Below are 14,317 nucleotides of genomic sequence, written 5' to 3' on the forward strand. Positions count from 1 at the left end.
GAGACTTAAGAGCCTTGGATGTGAGGTCACCAGGCTGACACCAGATAGACTGATGGACATTTGTTGGAGCTTGAAACCGGGAAAGGTGGGGAGTGGGGTTTTGGGCATCCAAAGGCTGTACAAGTATACTTTGTTTTTATATATTTTTGTTTTGTTACTTATATTAAAATGGGGAATTCGTGAAAGGGAATTGGGGTCGGTCTTAGAAAAAGATATTAAGAATAAGTATTGATACATAAAGAATGAGGTTTATGTTAAAATTGGTTAATTAAAAGGATTTAAATATAATAAGGTAAAATTTGGGGATAAGAACTTGCTGAACTAAAAATTGAATTGGAATACAAGAAGGGGAGGTGTGGGGAAGTCAAGGAAATATGTTATTGAAAGAAAGGAATGTAATTATATGTGTGTTTTTCTTTCTATTTTTATTTTTATATATTTTTTTCTTTATTTTTTGAAAATTTCAATAAATATCTTATAAAAAAAACAACTAAATTCAGATCAGTCCTGATACCAACTCTTGAGGTACTCCACCTTCAACATCCCTCTGTTTGGAGAAATTCCATTCACCTAGTTGCTGGGTGGCAGTTGTGGCGCCATGCGGCTCATTGCTGGTGTCATGCCATTTCAGTCTCCATTGGCCAGAGGGTGTTTGCTGGAGACAGATTCACACATCCATTCTCTTCAGTAGCTTCAAACAAAGGGCACACACCCAAACATAGATGTCTCCCAGATCAACAAAGGCATAGACTTCTAATACTATCTTTTTCATGTGACTGAACCAGCAGACATACAGTTCCATGATGCAACCCCATTGATTAACCTAGCAAGCTCTTCTTCAGCTTCAGTGGAAATTTTCAACCATGCCTCACAGTATACAATTCAGCCACACTGCAAATTTAGTTCCCATTTCAATGTACAGAGGTACCTAGGTTTACGAACTTAATACGTTCTGAAAATCTGTTCTTAAACCAAATCCATTCTTAAACCAAGGTGTGCTTTTCCTATTGAGGCCTCCCTCTGCCGGTACCGTTCCACCATTCGGCTTCTGTTCGTAAACCAAGGCAAAGTTCGCAAACCGGAACACTGCTTCCGGTTTTGCAGAGTTCGTAAACTGAATAGTTCGCAAACAGGACTGTTCATAAACCAAGGTACAACTGTACATTAAATAATTATATTTAACACTTCTTGGAGCTGTAAGAGGAGGTAGTGGCTACATGGAACAGTGGAGGAAACCTTTCCCGTGCCAAGCTGAATAACAGCACTTGAAAGTGCCAATTTCCGGCAGGGCAAAATTTATGTAGCAGTGTGCTACAGAGGCTGCAACTGGTTGGGGGGCAGGGAGCAATAAAATAAATTGCACTAAGCTAAGCATACCTTGCTTTTCTTATGAAATGGCAAATGTTGCTGGGTATGTTTGACTTGAGCCCAGTTCTTACCTGTGGTATCTTGTAGATGCCCGACATGCTTGCAATGTGCATGGAGATGTCAGTTTCACCCCCTTCAATAATAGCTAGAAGGTTTCCCCATCTTCCGCAGCTGTAGTTTGGAATGTTGATTTTCCCACCAGCAAAGAGGTCTGTCAGGGCATCAGAAGTTATTCTTCCATCAAAATAGGTATCATAGATGCTGTAGCCCAGGGTGATGCTGGATAAGAGCCTGGGGTTACGATTGATCTCCTGAGCAGTAAGTGAGAAGGAAAGAATGTGGCAGTTCCTCACATCCATCCAGCTGCAAAAAGGTGTGTCACATAGTCACCCACCATTCAGTGAAAATGAGTTGCGTACTTGTTTGTATAAATCAAGGCAAACGTGAAAGGAGGCCAGAAAGTAGGACAACGTGGGGCTGAGGTGTACCAGTAATAGTATCTGCAGTACCTTTGTAAAGGAGGAGGATGGAGGCCCATGTTCTGGTAACATCCTTGGCCCTCTGACCAGTTCTGTGGCTACTAGCTGCCCCTGTATCAAAAGATCACTCCAGACATTATATATCTCACAAAAACTGGTCCCCCAATCATGGTTTGCATGTTTGTAGTGCGATTTGGGAAGAGCAACCACTCATACCAGCCAAAAAGACTTACGGATGTTGAGCTCTGCTGAGCACCTCAGAAAATGTCCCCAGAGCCAATCTTAGCACACAGGATGCATTTCAGCTGCCTAAGGATAGCAGGCACCTGCAGTTTGAAGTTGCATAGGTTATGTTGTGCCTGGGGAAAAGAATTGTCCAGTTCCTACTGAAGATGGTTTGCTCCAATTATCATTGCACAAATCTATAAAGGAATAGCTTGCCTTCCCTTGTCGTCATTCTCCTGGTAAGGGTAGTGAGTCAAACCTGGGAAACTAATTCTGTGGATAAACATCTGGAAGATTATTGTATATTGAGAGTAGGAAACTTCCCATTATTCATGCCAAGGGCTGTGGTCAGAGCATTCGACTTTCCACAATGTTTCACAAGAGACAACGAGACAACTACAGAAAAGCTGCGACGTAAACACCCTTCACAGCTTTTTTAGCTTATAGAAAACACATCGAAAACACATTATAGAAAACGCATTTAGCTTATAGAAAGCACATTGATACACTACTTTTCACCAAGTGACGTACAGAAAACTTTAATAAACAAATGGCACAAATAACAGGTCTCCATCCAATGGCATTATTGTTTAGACCTCCAGGAAAAATAGACAGAAAGATGCCAGCAATACGCCTGCTCAGATTTTCCAGTTGTATTTTATTCCAGTGGATGAGATGCTCCCTTAATCTTCAAACAACAAATATAGTGATTTATCAGTACGGCAAGAGAAGTGGAGAGTAGTTTAGGAAGAAGGAATACAGTGGTACCTCGGGTTACATACGCTTCAGGTTACATACGCTTCAGGTTACAGACTCTGCTACCCCAGAAATAGTGCTTCAGGTTAAGAACTTTGCTTCAGGGTGAGAACAGTAATCACGAGGCAGCAGCAGGAGGCCCCATTAGCTAAAGTGGTGCTTCAGGTTAAGAACAGTTTCAGGTTAAGTATGGACCTCTGGAACGAATTAAGTACTTAATCCGAGGTACCACTGTATGGCAATACACCATTACTTACTTCTCAAAATCGCTTACTGGGGTGCTGGAAAAGCTAAAGGGAAGTTGATTTCCAATTAATCTTGAAGATATAATTGCACTAATGAGGTGATCTCCTTGCCGGTGATAATTAACAGACAGATTTCTATCTCTGATCAGATTCAGTGGACATTTTGCCCTCTGCTGCATCCCATGGGTTGCCAGAGGCAACAAAAGAAGCAGTGTTATAATAGCAATAATCATTTTGGGTCTGCCTGCTACTCTTCCTTGTGACTGTTCCCGTCCACACAAGCTCCTAATTAGAAGAAACCCCAAATATTTGCAAGACAGAGGCTTCAGTGACTTGATAAATACAAGGGGTGTTCAGCTCTGCCCAAATTAGGATTGAAGGGAAGGGCCATAGCTCAGTGATGGAGCATCTTTTTCCCACCCTAAAGGTGTCAGGTTCAGTCTTGCTACCTGATAACAGGTAGAGCTGAGGATGTCCTCTACCTGGAGAGATGCTGCCAGTCAGTAGATGTTACTGAGCTAGAAGGCAGCTTCCTATATTCTGATTAGGTTTTATACTTTCTCCTTCAAAAGCTCTATATCTTGGCCCCAAGGTATTTTATACATCAGACTTTTCAACCATAGTTGAATAAACAACCTCCTGCAGCCCTTAATTATGATGTTGACATTATTGTTCCCCAAGGCAATATGTGAAGGGGTGTGGAACTATCTCTTGGACTCTGCAGAGAATAAGAATAAATCACTGTGGTTCTGATAAATGTAAGGGGAATAAATATCTCTTCTGAAACCTTTATGGGAGCAGCTGCATTGAAGAAGAAGAAGAAGAAGAAGAAGAAGAAGAAGAAGAAGAAGAAGAAGAAAGTTTACTCAATACATGGTTCAAGGATTGGCTGATCTTTACTGACGCTAGATCAGAGCAAATTTATATAACACTTTAGTGTAAATAGACCCTCCCAGTGGTTTATAAAAAGCAATAAAAATAATAAATTTTCAATAAAAGACAATGTTGAAAAGTTATTTTAAATATTCAAAATATTGTAAAATAAACAATGACGCTAAAGATAGATAAAAACACATGCCAACTTCCACATATCTGAACCCTGAATAAAAATGGTTTCCCCAGGGACAAAAAAAGAGACTCCAGTAAAGATTTCAATAGGCAGGGAGCGGCAAAATGTATGGGCTGTCAAATTAAATTATTATCAGTACAGAAGGAGTATTATGTGGCAACAGTAGCAGTCCCAGTTCTGCAAACAGAATCAGCTGAGTGGACATATACAGAGTGAGGCAATTCTACAAGTCAACTGGTGCTGAGATCTCAGGATTTTTATTTTATTTTTTTGTAACACTTTGCATTTGGTCCAGTAAGAAACCAACAAACCACTAAAGGGCTGGATCAACACTGATCTAAAAAAAAGCTAAGAAAAACAAGTTATATAGCTCTCAGCTCAATTTTGCATTGACTGCTGTACAGAGCCCCCTGGTCACATTTTTATAACACATTTATAACATTATAACTCACCAGTCTAAATTAGCCCTAGATCTGAGGATAGAATTATTATAAGCTGACAAGGTCTTACTCCTGACAGTCACTTCTGAACTGACTGTGCTTTCTGAATCAGACACAAAGGAAGACCTACATAGAGTTCATTGCAGTAATCCAGTCTTGAACTCAAGGCTGTGTGCTGCCTGATGTGATGTGCTCGATATGTTAGACTAAAGACCATGTGAGACAGTCCAAGGGTTGCCATGGAGGTCCCAGTGTGGCTCCATGGCAACCTCTACATGATTATGGTTCTCCAACATCATACCAGAGACCACCTTAGCCAAGAGAGAATGGCAATAGTCATTTATAGTGCATTTTTCTAGTCTGCTTCTGACCCTTGTAAGCTGCCAACTCTGGCCTGGCTCCCCAGTATCTGAAGAAGCAGCTCTTGGCTTGGAGACCACCACCGCTTCCTTCAAGTTTGTGTCCCATACTTTGGGGCGCATGTCACTTCCAAGTCTCAGAGACAAATCATTCTTTAGTTGAATTCCACTGGAATTCCAGTGTCCACCTTTCTTGATAGATCAACAGGCAAACATTAAGCAAACATTTGAATCCACCTTCTCCAGTTCAAAGCAGCCTCTATGGCCAAGGGTCAGGAGGATCAGGAAGGTAGCGTTGGGTAACATCTTGCAGGAGTCAGGTTGGGGAAGCTTGTATAGTATGTTTTGCAGATCCCTGAAGCAGTTGTATGACTTCAGCAGTGTTCACTTTACAGATTAAATAGCTTTATAGCACGTGTTGATTCCCCCTCTTTTTCCTTGGTTTGTCTATTAACTGTTCAAATTATTGATTGCTGAAAATTTAGGGGGCGTAGGTGGCACAGTCCCAAAGATACCAGAAATCAACCATTTGAACCCCCAACAGCAATATTCAACTTTTATACACATTATGAGATTTCTATGCCAATAATCAACTGTTCTCTGTTAACCAACTAAAATTAATTTTGTCAAACCTTAAAACATACTGGATTTATTTTAATTAAATTCATAGTTTTATTATAAAAGAACATGCAAAAACACAAGCTCTAATACCCTTAACACAATCTGAATATTGATTAAGTATAATGAGTAGAGAGGGGAAAGGATTCTAGTTCTCAATTGTACTATAGATTATGGAAACTTGAATATCTATGAAACCCCTTTAAAATATATGGAACTAGATGTTGGTACACAAAGTCTTCCCAAGGATTGGAATAAACCTGGGAAATCATGAGCCATACCCTCTGACATCTATTCAATTCAAATAGGGACGTCCTAAGAAAAAGTGGGATATTCCGGGATTTTCTGGCTTCTGCAAATTCTGGACTGTCCCTGGAAATTAGGGACACTTGGAGGATGTGATAGACTCATCAGAAACTTGTTCTGAGTTGTGGTTCTAATTTTAAGCTCTCATTCTGCTTTCTTCCAAGAAATGACAGATTAGAAGTTGTTATTGTTTATTATAGATTAGATTGTGTTTATTACTGTATATAGAATATACAGTATTTTTCGCTCTATAAGACACACCAGACCACAAGACACACCTAGTTTTTTGAGGAAAACAAGAAAAAAAATATTCTGAATCTCAGAAGCCAGAACAGCAAGAGGGATCGCTGCGCAAGAGGGATATCTGCTACTTTTGTTGTCATATTATCATGGAGGAGCTGAATGATGTTTACAAATTTAGCTGGGCAGCCAATTTTCAGAAGGACAGTTCACAGGGCATTATGATTTACAGTGTCAAAAGCCTTAGTCAGGTCAATAAACATCATATACAGGGGTTGGTTTTGCTCTCTGCATTTTTCTTGAAGCTGTCGAGCAGTGAAAATCATGTCTACTGTCCCCCTAGAAGGCCAAAAACCATTTTGGGATTCAGGAAGGGTCACCTCAGATATTGTTAAGAGACAGTTTGCTAAGATCCTTGCAAGAATTTTGCTGGCCACAGCTAATAGAGAGAAGCCTCAATAGTTTCCACAATCAGTTCTTCACCTTTTTAAAACAGATTGATAATTTTGGCATCCCTAAAGTCTGCTGGGATCTCTTCTCTTTACCAGATTTTTTTGATGAGCTTGTGAAGTTGTTGTGTAAGTTCAATTCCACCCACTTTGAAGATTTCGGCAGGTATCCCATCAGATCCACTGGCTTTGTTGTTTTTTATTTGGTTAATAGCTGTACACAACTCTTCCAGATTGGGAGATACTGCAAGCGGGTTACAAACATCTCGGGTTACAAACACTTCAAGTTACAAACGCTGCTAACCAGGAAGTAGTACCTCGGGTTACAAACTTTGCCTCAGGATGAGAATGGAAATCGCGCAGCAGCGGCGCGGTGGCAGCAAGAGGCCCCATTAGGGAAAGCACGCCTCAGGTTAAATACTGTTTCAGGTTAAGAACGGACCTCCGGAACATATGTTTTGCAGGTCCCTGAGTGATTTGCATGACTTGAACTGTGTCCACTTTCCAAAATAAATCTGTTTATAGCACATTTTCACTTCCTTTCCTTCACTTGGAATCATCAACAGGTGCATCTATTACAGGTTCATGTTATTATTAATTTTTATCATTATCATTATTTAAATTTGTTAGTCACTTTATCTTGCCCAGGGCAAGGCCACCCAAAGCAACTTACAGCTAAACAGACAGACTGTGAGAAGAAGATACCATACTTGATGGGCCTTCTGGACTCTTCAGGTCTCAATAAAGTTCACCCAAAGTCAACTTTTTCCCTCTGTGATCCATGTTAATCTATTGAGTCAACATGTTTTTCTCCTGAACCACCTATTCCCATAAGCTTTTAGGTGGGAGATTGCTTCCCTGAACAATTAACAAATCACACCAATCTATTCTTGACCCTTATTCTTAATATTTCCAGAGTCGAAGAGTTCTCCTCACACACCCTTCAAATGGTGCCTTTGGGAACAAAAACGCAAACAGAACTATCTCAGAACTGTCAACTGACTGGCAGCAGCTCTCCAGCTAGAGGACATTCTCAGCCTTACCTGGGACAGTTAGCAGAGATTCAACCTAGCACCTTCTGAGTTGCGAAACACATGCTGTACCACTGAGCTGTGGTTTTTCACCTTTCACTCTAAAGACAGAACTGTATTTGTCAAGCAACTGTAATATCTGTCTTGCAGCAGTTATGGGTTTCTTCCAATTAGTTGGAAGTGTAGCAGCCAGACCCAGAATGATACCACTGCTGCTGCTGCTGCTGCTGCCTCTTGCAACCTACGGGATGCAGCAGAGGACAAAATGCCCACTGAATCTGAACAGGGATCAAAATTCTCCTGTGAATTTTTACAACTCAGGACATCACCTCATTGGTGGAGTAATATCTTTAAGTTTCAATGACGACGAAATTTCCTTCACCTTTTCCAGCCCACCCATAAGTAAGGTTCACTTGTAAGTAATGACTTATTGATGTATTTTTGTTTCCTACCCACTCTCCAATTCTCTTGATATATCTTGGTCAATCTTTTTTTTTCTGGATTCCCTGAGGGTTTTGCTTTTAAACCTGTGAGATGAAACTGACTGAAGGTAAGACAGTCTCTCTTGGGGGCCTGAGCAAGAATGGTGTTGCTGTGGGGTTCTGTGATTTATTTCATTTATTAATTAAAAGATTTCTTTGCATCCTTCCACTTCTTGAAAAGTAGTGTTTCAATGCCTTTTGACTTTTAATAACAGTAAAAGATTTCAGTCAGACTTGCCCAAGTGTATTATATAAGATAGAAAAATATGTGAGGTGTGTTTGTTGCAGTAACAAAAAAATGGAAATTTATTCTCTCATTGTCTCTCACGGAGCACTGTAGCATGAAAATTGGGAAGTTGCCCACACTCAACTGGAAATAATGTTCTAGAGGAGAGACTGGTCCTCTGACTGAAATCACACTGCGAACCAGTGTGGTGTAGTGGTTAAGAGCGGTAGACTCGTAATCTGGTGAACCGGGTTCATGTCTCTGCTCCTCCACATGCAGCTGCTGGGTGACCTTGGGCCAGTCACACTTCTTTGAAGTCTCTCAGCCCCACACACCTCACAGAGTGTTTGTTGTGGGGGAGGAAGGGAAAATGAGATTGTTGGCCACTTTGAGACTCCTTCGGGTAGTGATAAAGCGGGATATCAAATCCATACTCTTCTTCTCACAGAGAAAAGTGAATAAGGCAACTCTCCTTCCACAGTGGCAACAGCACCATCTATATAAACTGCAAGCTTCAAATTTCCACTCTGCTTAGGCCAGTCTAATGCAGTCTGTGGAAGCAATTTGGCTCTGTGCCCTACAGAAGCCAACTTCACAAAGAGTCTTGGCTGCTGTGAAGAGCTACTCTTCCCATGCCTCCCTTAGAAACATGTAAACCATTATCAGAGACCACTTTTTGTGAGCTATACAATACAAGGAGAGGTGCTTGGAAAAAGTGGCAACTGCTAACCATGGGAATTGATGGATTGGCCAAAGAGGTCTCTAGAAAAGGGGCTGGTTTATGTTCTTGTCTTCCCTCCATCCTCCTCATTCCCAAAGATACTGTGGAAACTGATATTGGTAGACCTTTGCCCCACTTTGCCCTCCATACTGGCTTCCTTTCATATTTTTCTTGATTTACACAAAAAAGAATGTAATGATCATTTTCATTGCGACACACTTTTTACAGTTGGATGGCTGGGAGAGTCTGGCAGATTCTTTCCTTCTTGCTTGCTACTCAGGAGATCAATCAGAACCTGAGGATCTTACCCAACATCACCCTGGGCTACAGCATCTATGATACCTATTTTGATGGAAGAACAACTTCTGATGCCCTGATAGACCTCCTTGCTGGTGGGAAAATCAATATCCCAAACTACAACTGTGGAAGGTGGAAAAAGCTGATGGCTGTTTTTGAAGGGGGTGAATCTGACATCTCCATGCACATTGCAAGTTTGTCAGGCATCTACAAGATCCCACAGGTAAGAACTGGATTTGGGTCAAACACACTTGGCAATATTTGCTGCCTCATGAAAAAGCAATTGTTTTATTTTTTTAATTTTTATTAAATTTATATACCGCCTTATACACAGAGGTCTCAGGGTGGTTCACAACACAAAATCAAAATTTAAAACCACAAAATATATAAGCAAAATTCAAACAACAACCCAATAACCCCCGTCAAAAAACCCATGTATTTTAAAAGGGCATAGGATATCAATCAAATCAACCAAAGGCCTTGTTAAAAAGAAAAGCTTTTGCCTGGTGCCTAAAGGTGTGTAATGAAGGCGCCAGACAAACTTCCCTGGGGAGAGCTTTCCACAGAAGGGAACCACTGCAAAGTTGGCCCGTTCTCGTGTTACCACCCTCCAGACCTCGCAAGGAGGAGGCACATGAAGAAGGGCCTAAGAAGATGATCTCAGGCTCTGGGTAGGTTCATATGGAAAGAGGCAGTCCTTGAGGTATTGCGGTCCTTTCTTTGCAATATTTTTGTAGAAACAACATAAATGGATCCCAGTCTTTTAAAAAGCCTCTATTGTCTTTATCTCTCAGTCTTCCTGTAAGTTTCACCATTTCAGCATATTCCATCATTTTAACTTGCCAGTCTTCTTTGGTTGGTATCTTGTCATCTTTCCATTTTTGAGCTAGTAGAATCCTGGCTGCCATTGTGACGTACATAAATAAGTTCTTGAATTCTTTTGGCGGTTCTTGTCCTGAAATACCTAACAGAAAAGCTTTGATTTTTTAACAAAAGTTATTTTAAACATTTTTTTCATTTCATTATAAATCATTTCCCAGTAATTTTTAATTACTGTACAATTCCACCACAGATGATAAAATGTTCCTTCTTTCTCTTTGCACATCCAGCACATGTTGGAGCTTGTTCTATACATTTTAGCAAGTTTAACAGGAGTCATATACCATCGATACATCATTTTCATATAATTCCCTTTCAAAATTATACAATCAGTAAATTTTTAATCTACCTTCCATAATTTTTCCCAGTCTTTCATTTGTATATTATGTCCTAAATCTTGTGCCCATTTAATCATTACACATTTGGCCTCTTCATCTTTGGTTTCTGATTCTAGCAGTAAGCTATGCAGCTTCGTCAATAATTTGGTATTATCATCTATGATTTCTCTTTGAAATCTAGAAAAGGTATAACTAAAACCTTTCTTTTTGTCTTCTTTAAAGGCTTCATTTAATTGAAAATATTGTAACCAATCATTTAAGGTAAAGGTAAAGGTACCCCTGCCCGTACGGGCCAGTCTTGCCAGACTCTAGGGTTGTGCGCTCATCTCACTCTATAGGCCGGGAGCCAGCGCTGCCCTCAGACACTTCCGGGTCACGTGGCCAGCGTGACAAGCTGCATCTGGCGAGCCAGCGCAGCACACGGAACGCTGTTTACCTTCCCGCTGGTAAGCAGTCCATATTTATCTACTTGCACCCGGGGGTGCTTTCGAACTGCTAGGTTGGCAGGCGCTGGGACCAAATGACGGGAGCTCACCCCGCCGCAGGGATTCGAACCGCCGACCATGCGATCGGCAAGTCCTAGGGGCTGAGGTTTTACCCACAGTGCCACCCGCATCCCAACCAATCATTTACATGTTCTCTAATCTCCTTATATTCTTTCAATGTTAGTTTCCCTTCCACTTCTATTAAGAGATCCCTATATGTGAGCCATTTTTCACACACACACACACACACACACACACACACACACACACACACACAGATATGATATAGATATAGATATAGATATAGATATAGATATAGATATAGATATAGATATAGATATAGATATAGACATAGATATAGACATAGATATAGATATAGTGATGTTGCTTCTATTGGTGAAAATCACCATGGGGTTTCTGTTCTAATAAATCTTTATATCTTTCCCATACCTTTAAAAGTGATCTTTAATAAGATCCTTTGTGTACTTTCCCTTTGTCATACCATACATATGCATGCAATCCAAATCTGTTGTTGTGTCCTTCAAGCTCTAGCAAATATCCTACTGTGATTACTGTTAGGATCGTCCTACTTGTGTGTAGGACCCTGGCAGAGACACATGCCCGACTGGCATGTTTTCTTCCTCCTGGTCAAGCACTGGGAGCTTCAAAAGCTTTCTCCAGCCCAAACATCTCAGCGACTGATACCAAGAGGCATCAGCAAACTTACAGAACAGCAGAGTATTAGCAGTTTGTGTAACAAACTCAGTAGCACAGCATTTTCTGCATGTGAAATAAATGCTCGACCACTGAGCATTGACTGATTGCAAGAGAGGTGAATCATTGGGCCATCGCTGGAGGAGGAGATACCTCTCACTGATTTACAGCAGCCAGCCTGGACACTGGAGTTCTGGGTAGGCTGGGGAATTAAAAAGCAAAATATTATATTAAAAAACTATTTTATTTCAAAGAAAAAGAAATCCTCTGAGGTTGCACTAACTAAATTTGTCATCTTTTGCATAGAAGTATCCAATTTGGGTCCTGAAAAACAAAGCATCCATTTCTTTTCATTTACTTTCCAGTTCAGTTATGGCTTTGTTATTCATGATAAAGTCCAGTCCCCTTTTGTCTACCAAATGGCTCCCAAGGAAGAAATTCAATACCAAGGAGTAGTGCAACTCCTCCTGCATTTCAGGTGGACATGGGTCGGCCTCTTTGTTCCAGACAATGACAATGGAGAAAGGTTCCTGAGTACCTTGACACCTCTGATGATGGAAAAGGAAATTTGTGTTGCCTTTGCAAAAAGAGTAGTACATAAAACTTGGCTGTGGGCACCCCAAGAACCACCTGCCATGTGGAGACAAGTCAATGTATTTGTTTACTCTGCAGACTCTCAATATGGACTTTTTATAATCATAGAGGTACAATCCTTACTGGAAAGGATACAAACTGAGGGGAAAGTCTGGATAACCACAGGTCTTCAGAACAAAATGTTGTTACTTGATAACGCCTGCTTTCAGTACGCCCATGGCTCTTTGTCCTTTGTAATGAGGACCAAAAAAAGGATGAAAAAGGACTACTATTGGCCAACGTCTTCAGCCAGTCTAAGCTATGCGAGAAAAGCATTTGATTGTTCATATCCAAAACATGCCTTATGTGTGAGGAGTTTGACAAAGTGCAGGGAGAAGGAGAATCTGGAGATGTTGCCCCAAGAAGAGAATGAAAGAATCCTGTCCCAAGACAGCTACGTGAATTACTTTAGTATCCAAACTGTGGCACAGGCCTTGAACGCTGCATATTCTTCCAGGTCAAAGAGGATGTCGATTGTGGGTGGAGGAGGCAGCTTGGACCTTCCAAGGCTAGAGCCATGGCAGGTATGTCCTTTTCCTTTTGCAACCTGCAATTTGTTATCCCAGCTCTGGAATCAGCATGATAGGATCATGGGAAACTGTCTTGCACTGAATCAGACCATTGGCCTCTCTAGCTTAGCACTGTCTACACCAACTGACTAGCAGTGGTTCTCTACTGTTTCTGGAAGGGTATCTTTCCCCGCTCTCCCCACCCTGGAGATGCAATTGGGGTTTGAAGCTGGGACATTTGGTGTGCAAAAAAAAAGATGCTCTGAGAATTCAGCTACCCTTCTTCACCCATCAATTTGCATTCAGAGTTAAGCATTGCAGTGATGCATTTTATTCATTTATTCATACAAATTTATAAGCCACCCTTCATCACGTCAACACGATCCCAGGGTGTTTTTCATGAAAATGCAATGAACAGAAAATACAAAACAATGTTAAAATAATACAATAATGTTTTTTTCACCTGCTGGCAGAAATAAGTGTTTTTCCGATCCAGGTTCCTAGGGGACAGGAATCCTCCTAGAGTTGAAGGTGGGACACAACAGAAATGGCCCATCACTGTACAGCAGGCCAGGTTCACAGATTCAGTCCTATATTCCTGCAGACAGAAGTACCAGCCAATCACTTGCAGACAGCAACCTACAGACAGACTTAAAAGTCAGCTCAACATAGAGAGAGCTGTAGAGCTAGTTGGAACGAAACTCTAATTCAGAAATTATCTACTTATTATCAGCCTCATACACTGCATAGCGTGGCAATTCAGAAAGGTTCCCAAATCAGGGCAGTTTTGAAATGTCACAATATGCAGAATCTAGATCTAATATGGATATTGGAGCTGACTTTTTACAGAATTTAATAAGCGGGCTTGGACTAGAGGGAAATACTTCAGTGATACAAGCACTACCATTTTGGGCTATCATTAATCAATATGCTTGCAAACTTTTAATAAAGCCATCTTTGTCATTCTTTACATATTTTCCAAACATTATAATCAACTTTTCCTAATATATGTAATTATGCTAATTTTGGTCATCCTCAAAATGCTGAAGCAGAATGAGGGGACCTAACAATCTAGAAATGGTCACTACAAGTCCAGATGAGAGAGACAGTGGTTCTTGGTCAGAGAAGATTAGAAAGCAGAGTAAGAAGGGCTGAACATGGTTTGATGTTCTCTCGGTGCTGGAGACTCCTCTGTCATTACAGCTTCATCCATTCTTGAAAGAAGTCCAGTTCTATTCTAACACTTCAGCTGATGGACAGTACTTGGATGAGAATGGGGCACTGACCATTGACTTTGATATTGTGAATCTGGTGCTGTTTCCTAATAACTCTCTTGCTAGAGTGAAAATTGGAAGAATAGAGAGACAAGGGTCCTCAAATCTGAAGTTCACCATTAACCCGGAAGCAATTGTCTGGCCCAAGCTATTTAAGAAGGTAGGATAAATGTT

At 40.8% G+C, this 14,317-nt stretch overlaps 3 protein-coding genes across 11 annotated transcripts in view; 2 read left to right on the plus strand and 1 right to left on the minus strand.

Annotated features, from left to right (window-relative positions):
• LOC310758064 (vomeronasal type-2 receptor 26-like) overlaps window positions 1–1,959 on the minus strand; it is a gene marked incomplete at its 3' end in the record, with an annotated part of 9,336 nt that extends 7,377 nt beyond the window's left edge. Inside the window, exons 1-2 of the mRNA XM_083604002.1 lie at window positions 1,878–1,959; window positions 1,440–1,731 (exon numbers count right to left, since the gene is read on the minus strand). Of these exons, the coding sequence (XP_083460128.1) occupies window positions 1,440–1,731; window positions 1,878–1,906 (321 nt within the window). The 5' untranslated portion in view covers window positions 1,907–1,959. The remainder of the gene's footprint in view (window positions 1–1,439; window positions 1,732–1,877) is intronic.
• The window catches only part of LOC310756674 (uncharacterized protein), a 130,051-nt gene that overhangs the window by 71,678 nt on the left and 44,056 nt on the right, over window positions 1–14,317 (plus strand). The gene's annotated exons all lie outside the window — the stretch shown is intronic.
• Window positions 7,786–13,193, plus strand: LOC310758065 (vomeronasal type-2 receptor 26-like; the record flags this gene model as incomplete). Its single annotated transcript, XM_083604003.1, has 3 exons — window positions 7,786–8,000; window positions 9,243–9,534; window positions 11,982–13,193. The coding sequence occupies 3 exons, from the start codon at window positions 7,786–7,788 to the stop codon at window positions 13,020–13,022; spliced, it is 1,548 nt and encodes a 515-aa protein (XP_083460129.1). The 3' UTR covers window positions 13,023–13,193.

Source organism: Podarcis filfolensis (assembly GCF_964270895.1).
Source record: "Podarcis filfolensis genome assembly, chromosome: 2".
Taxonomy (NCBI): Eukaryota; Metazoa; Chordata; class Lepidosauria; order Squamata; family Lacertidae; genus Podarcis; species Podarcis filfolensis.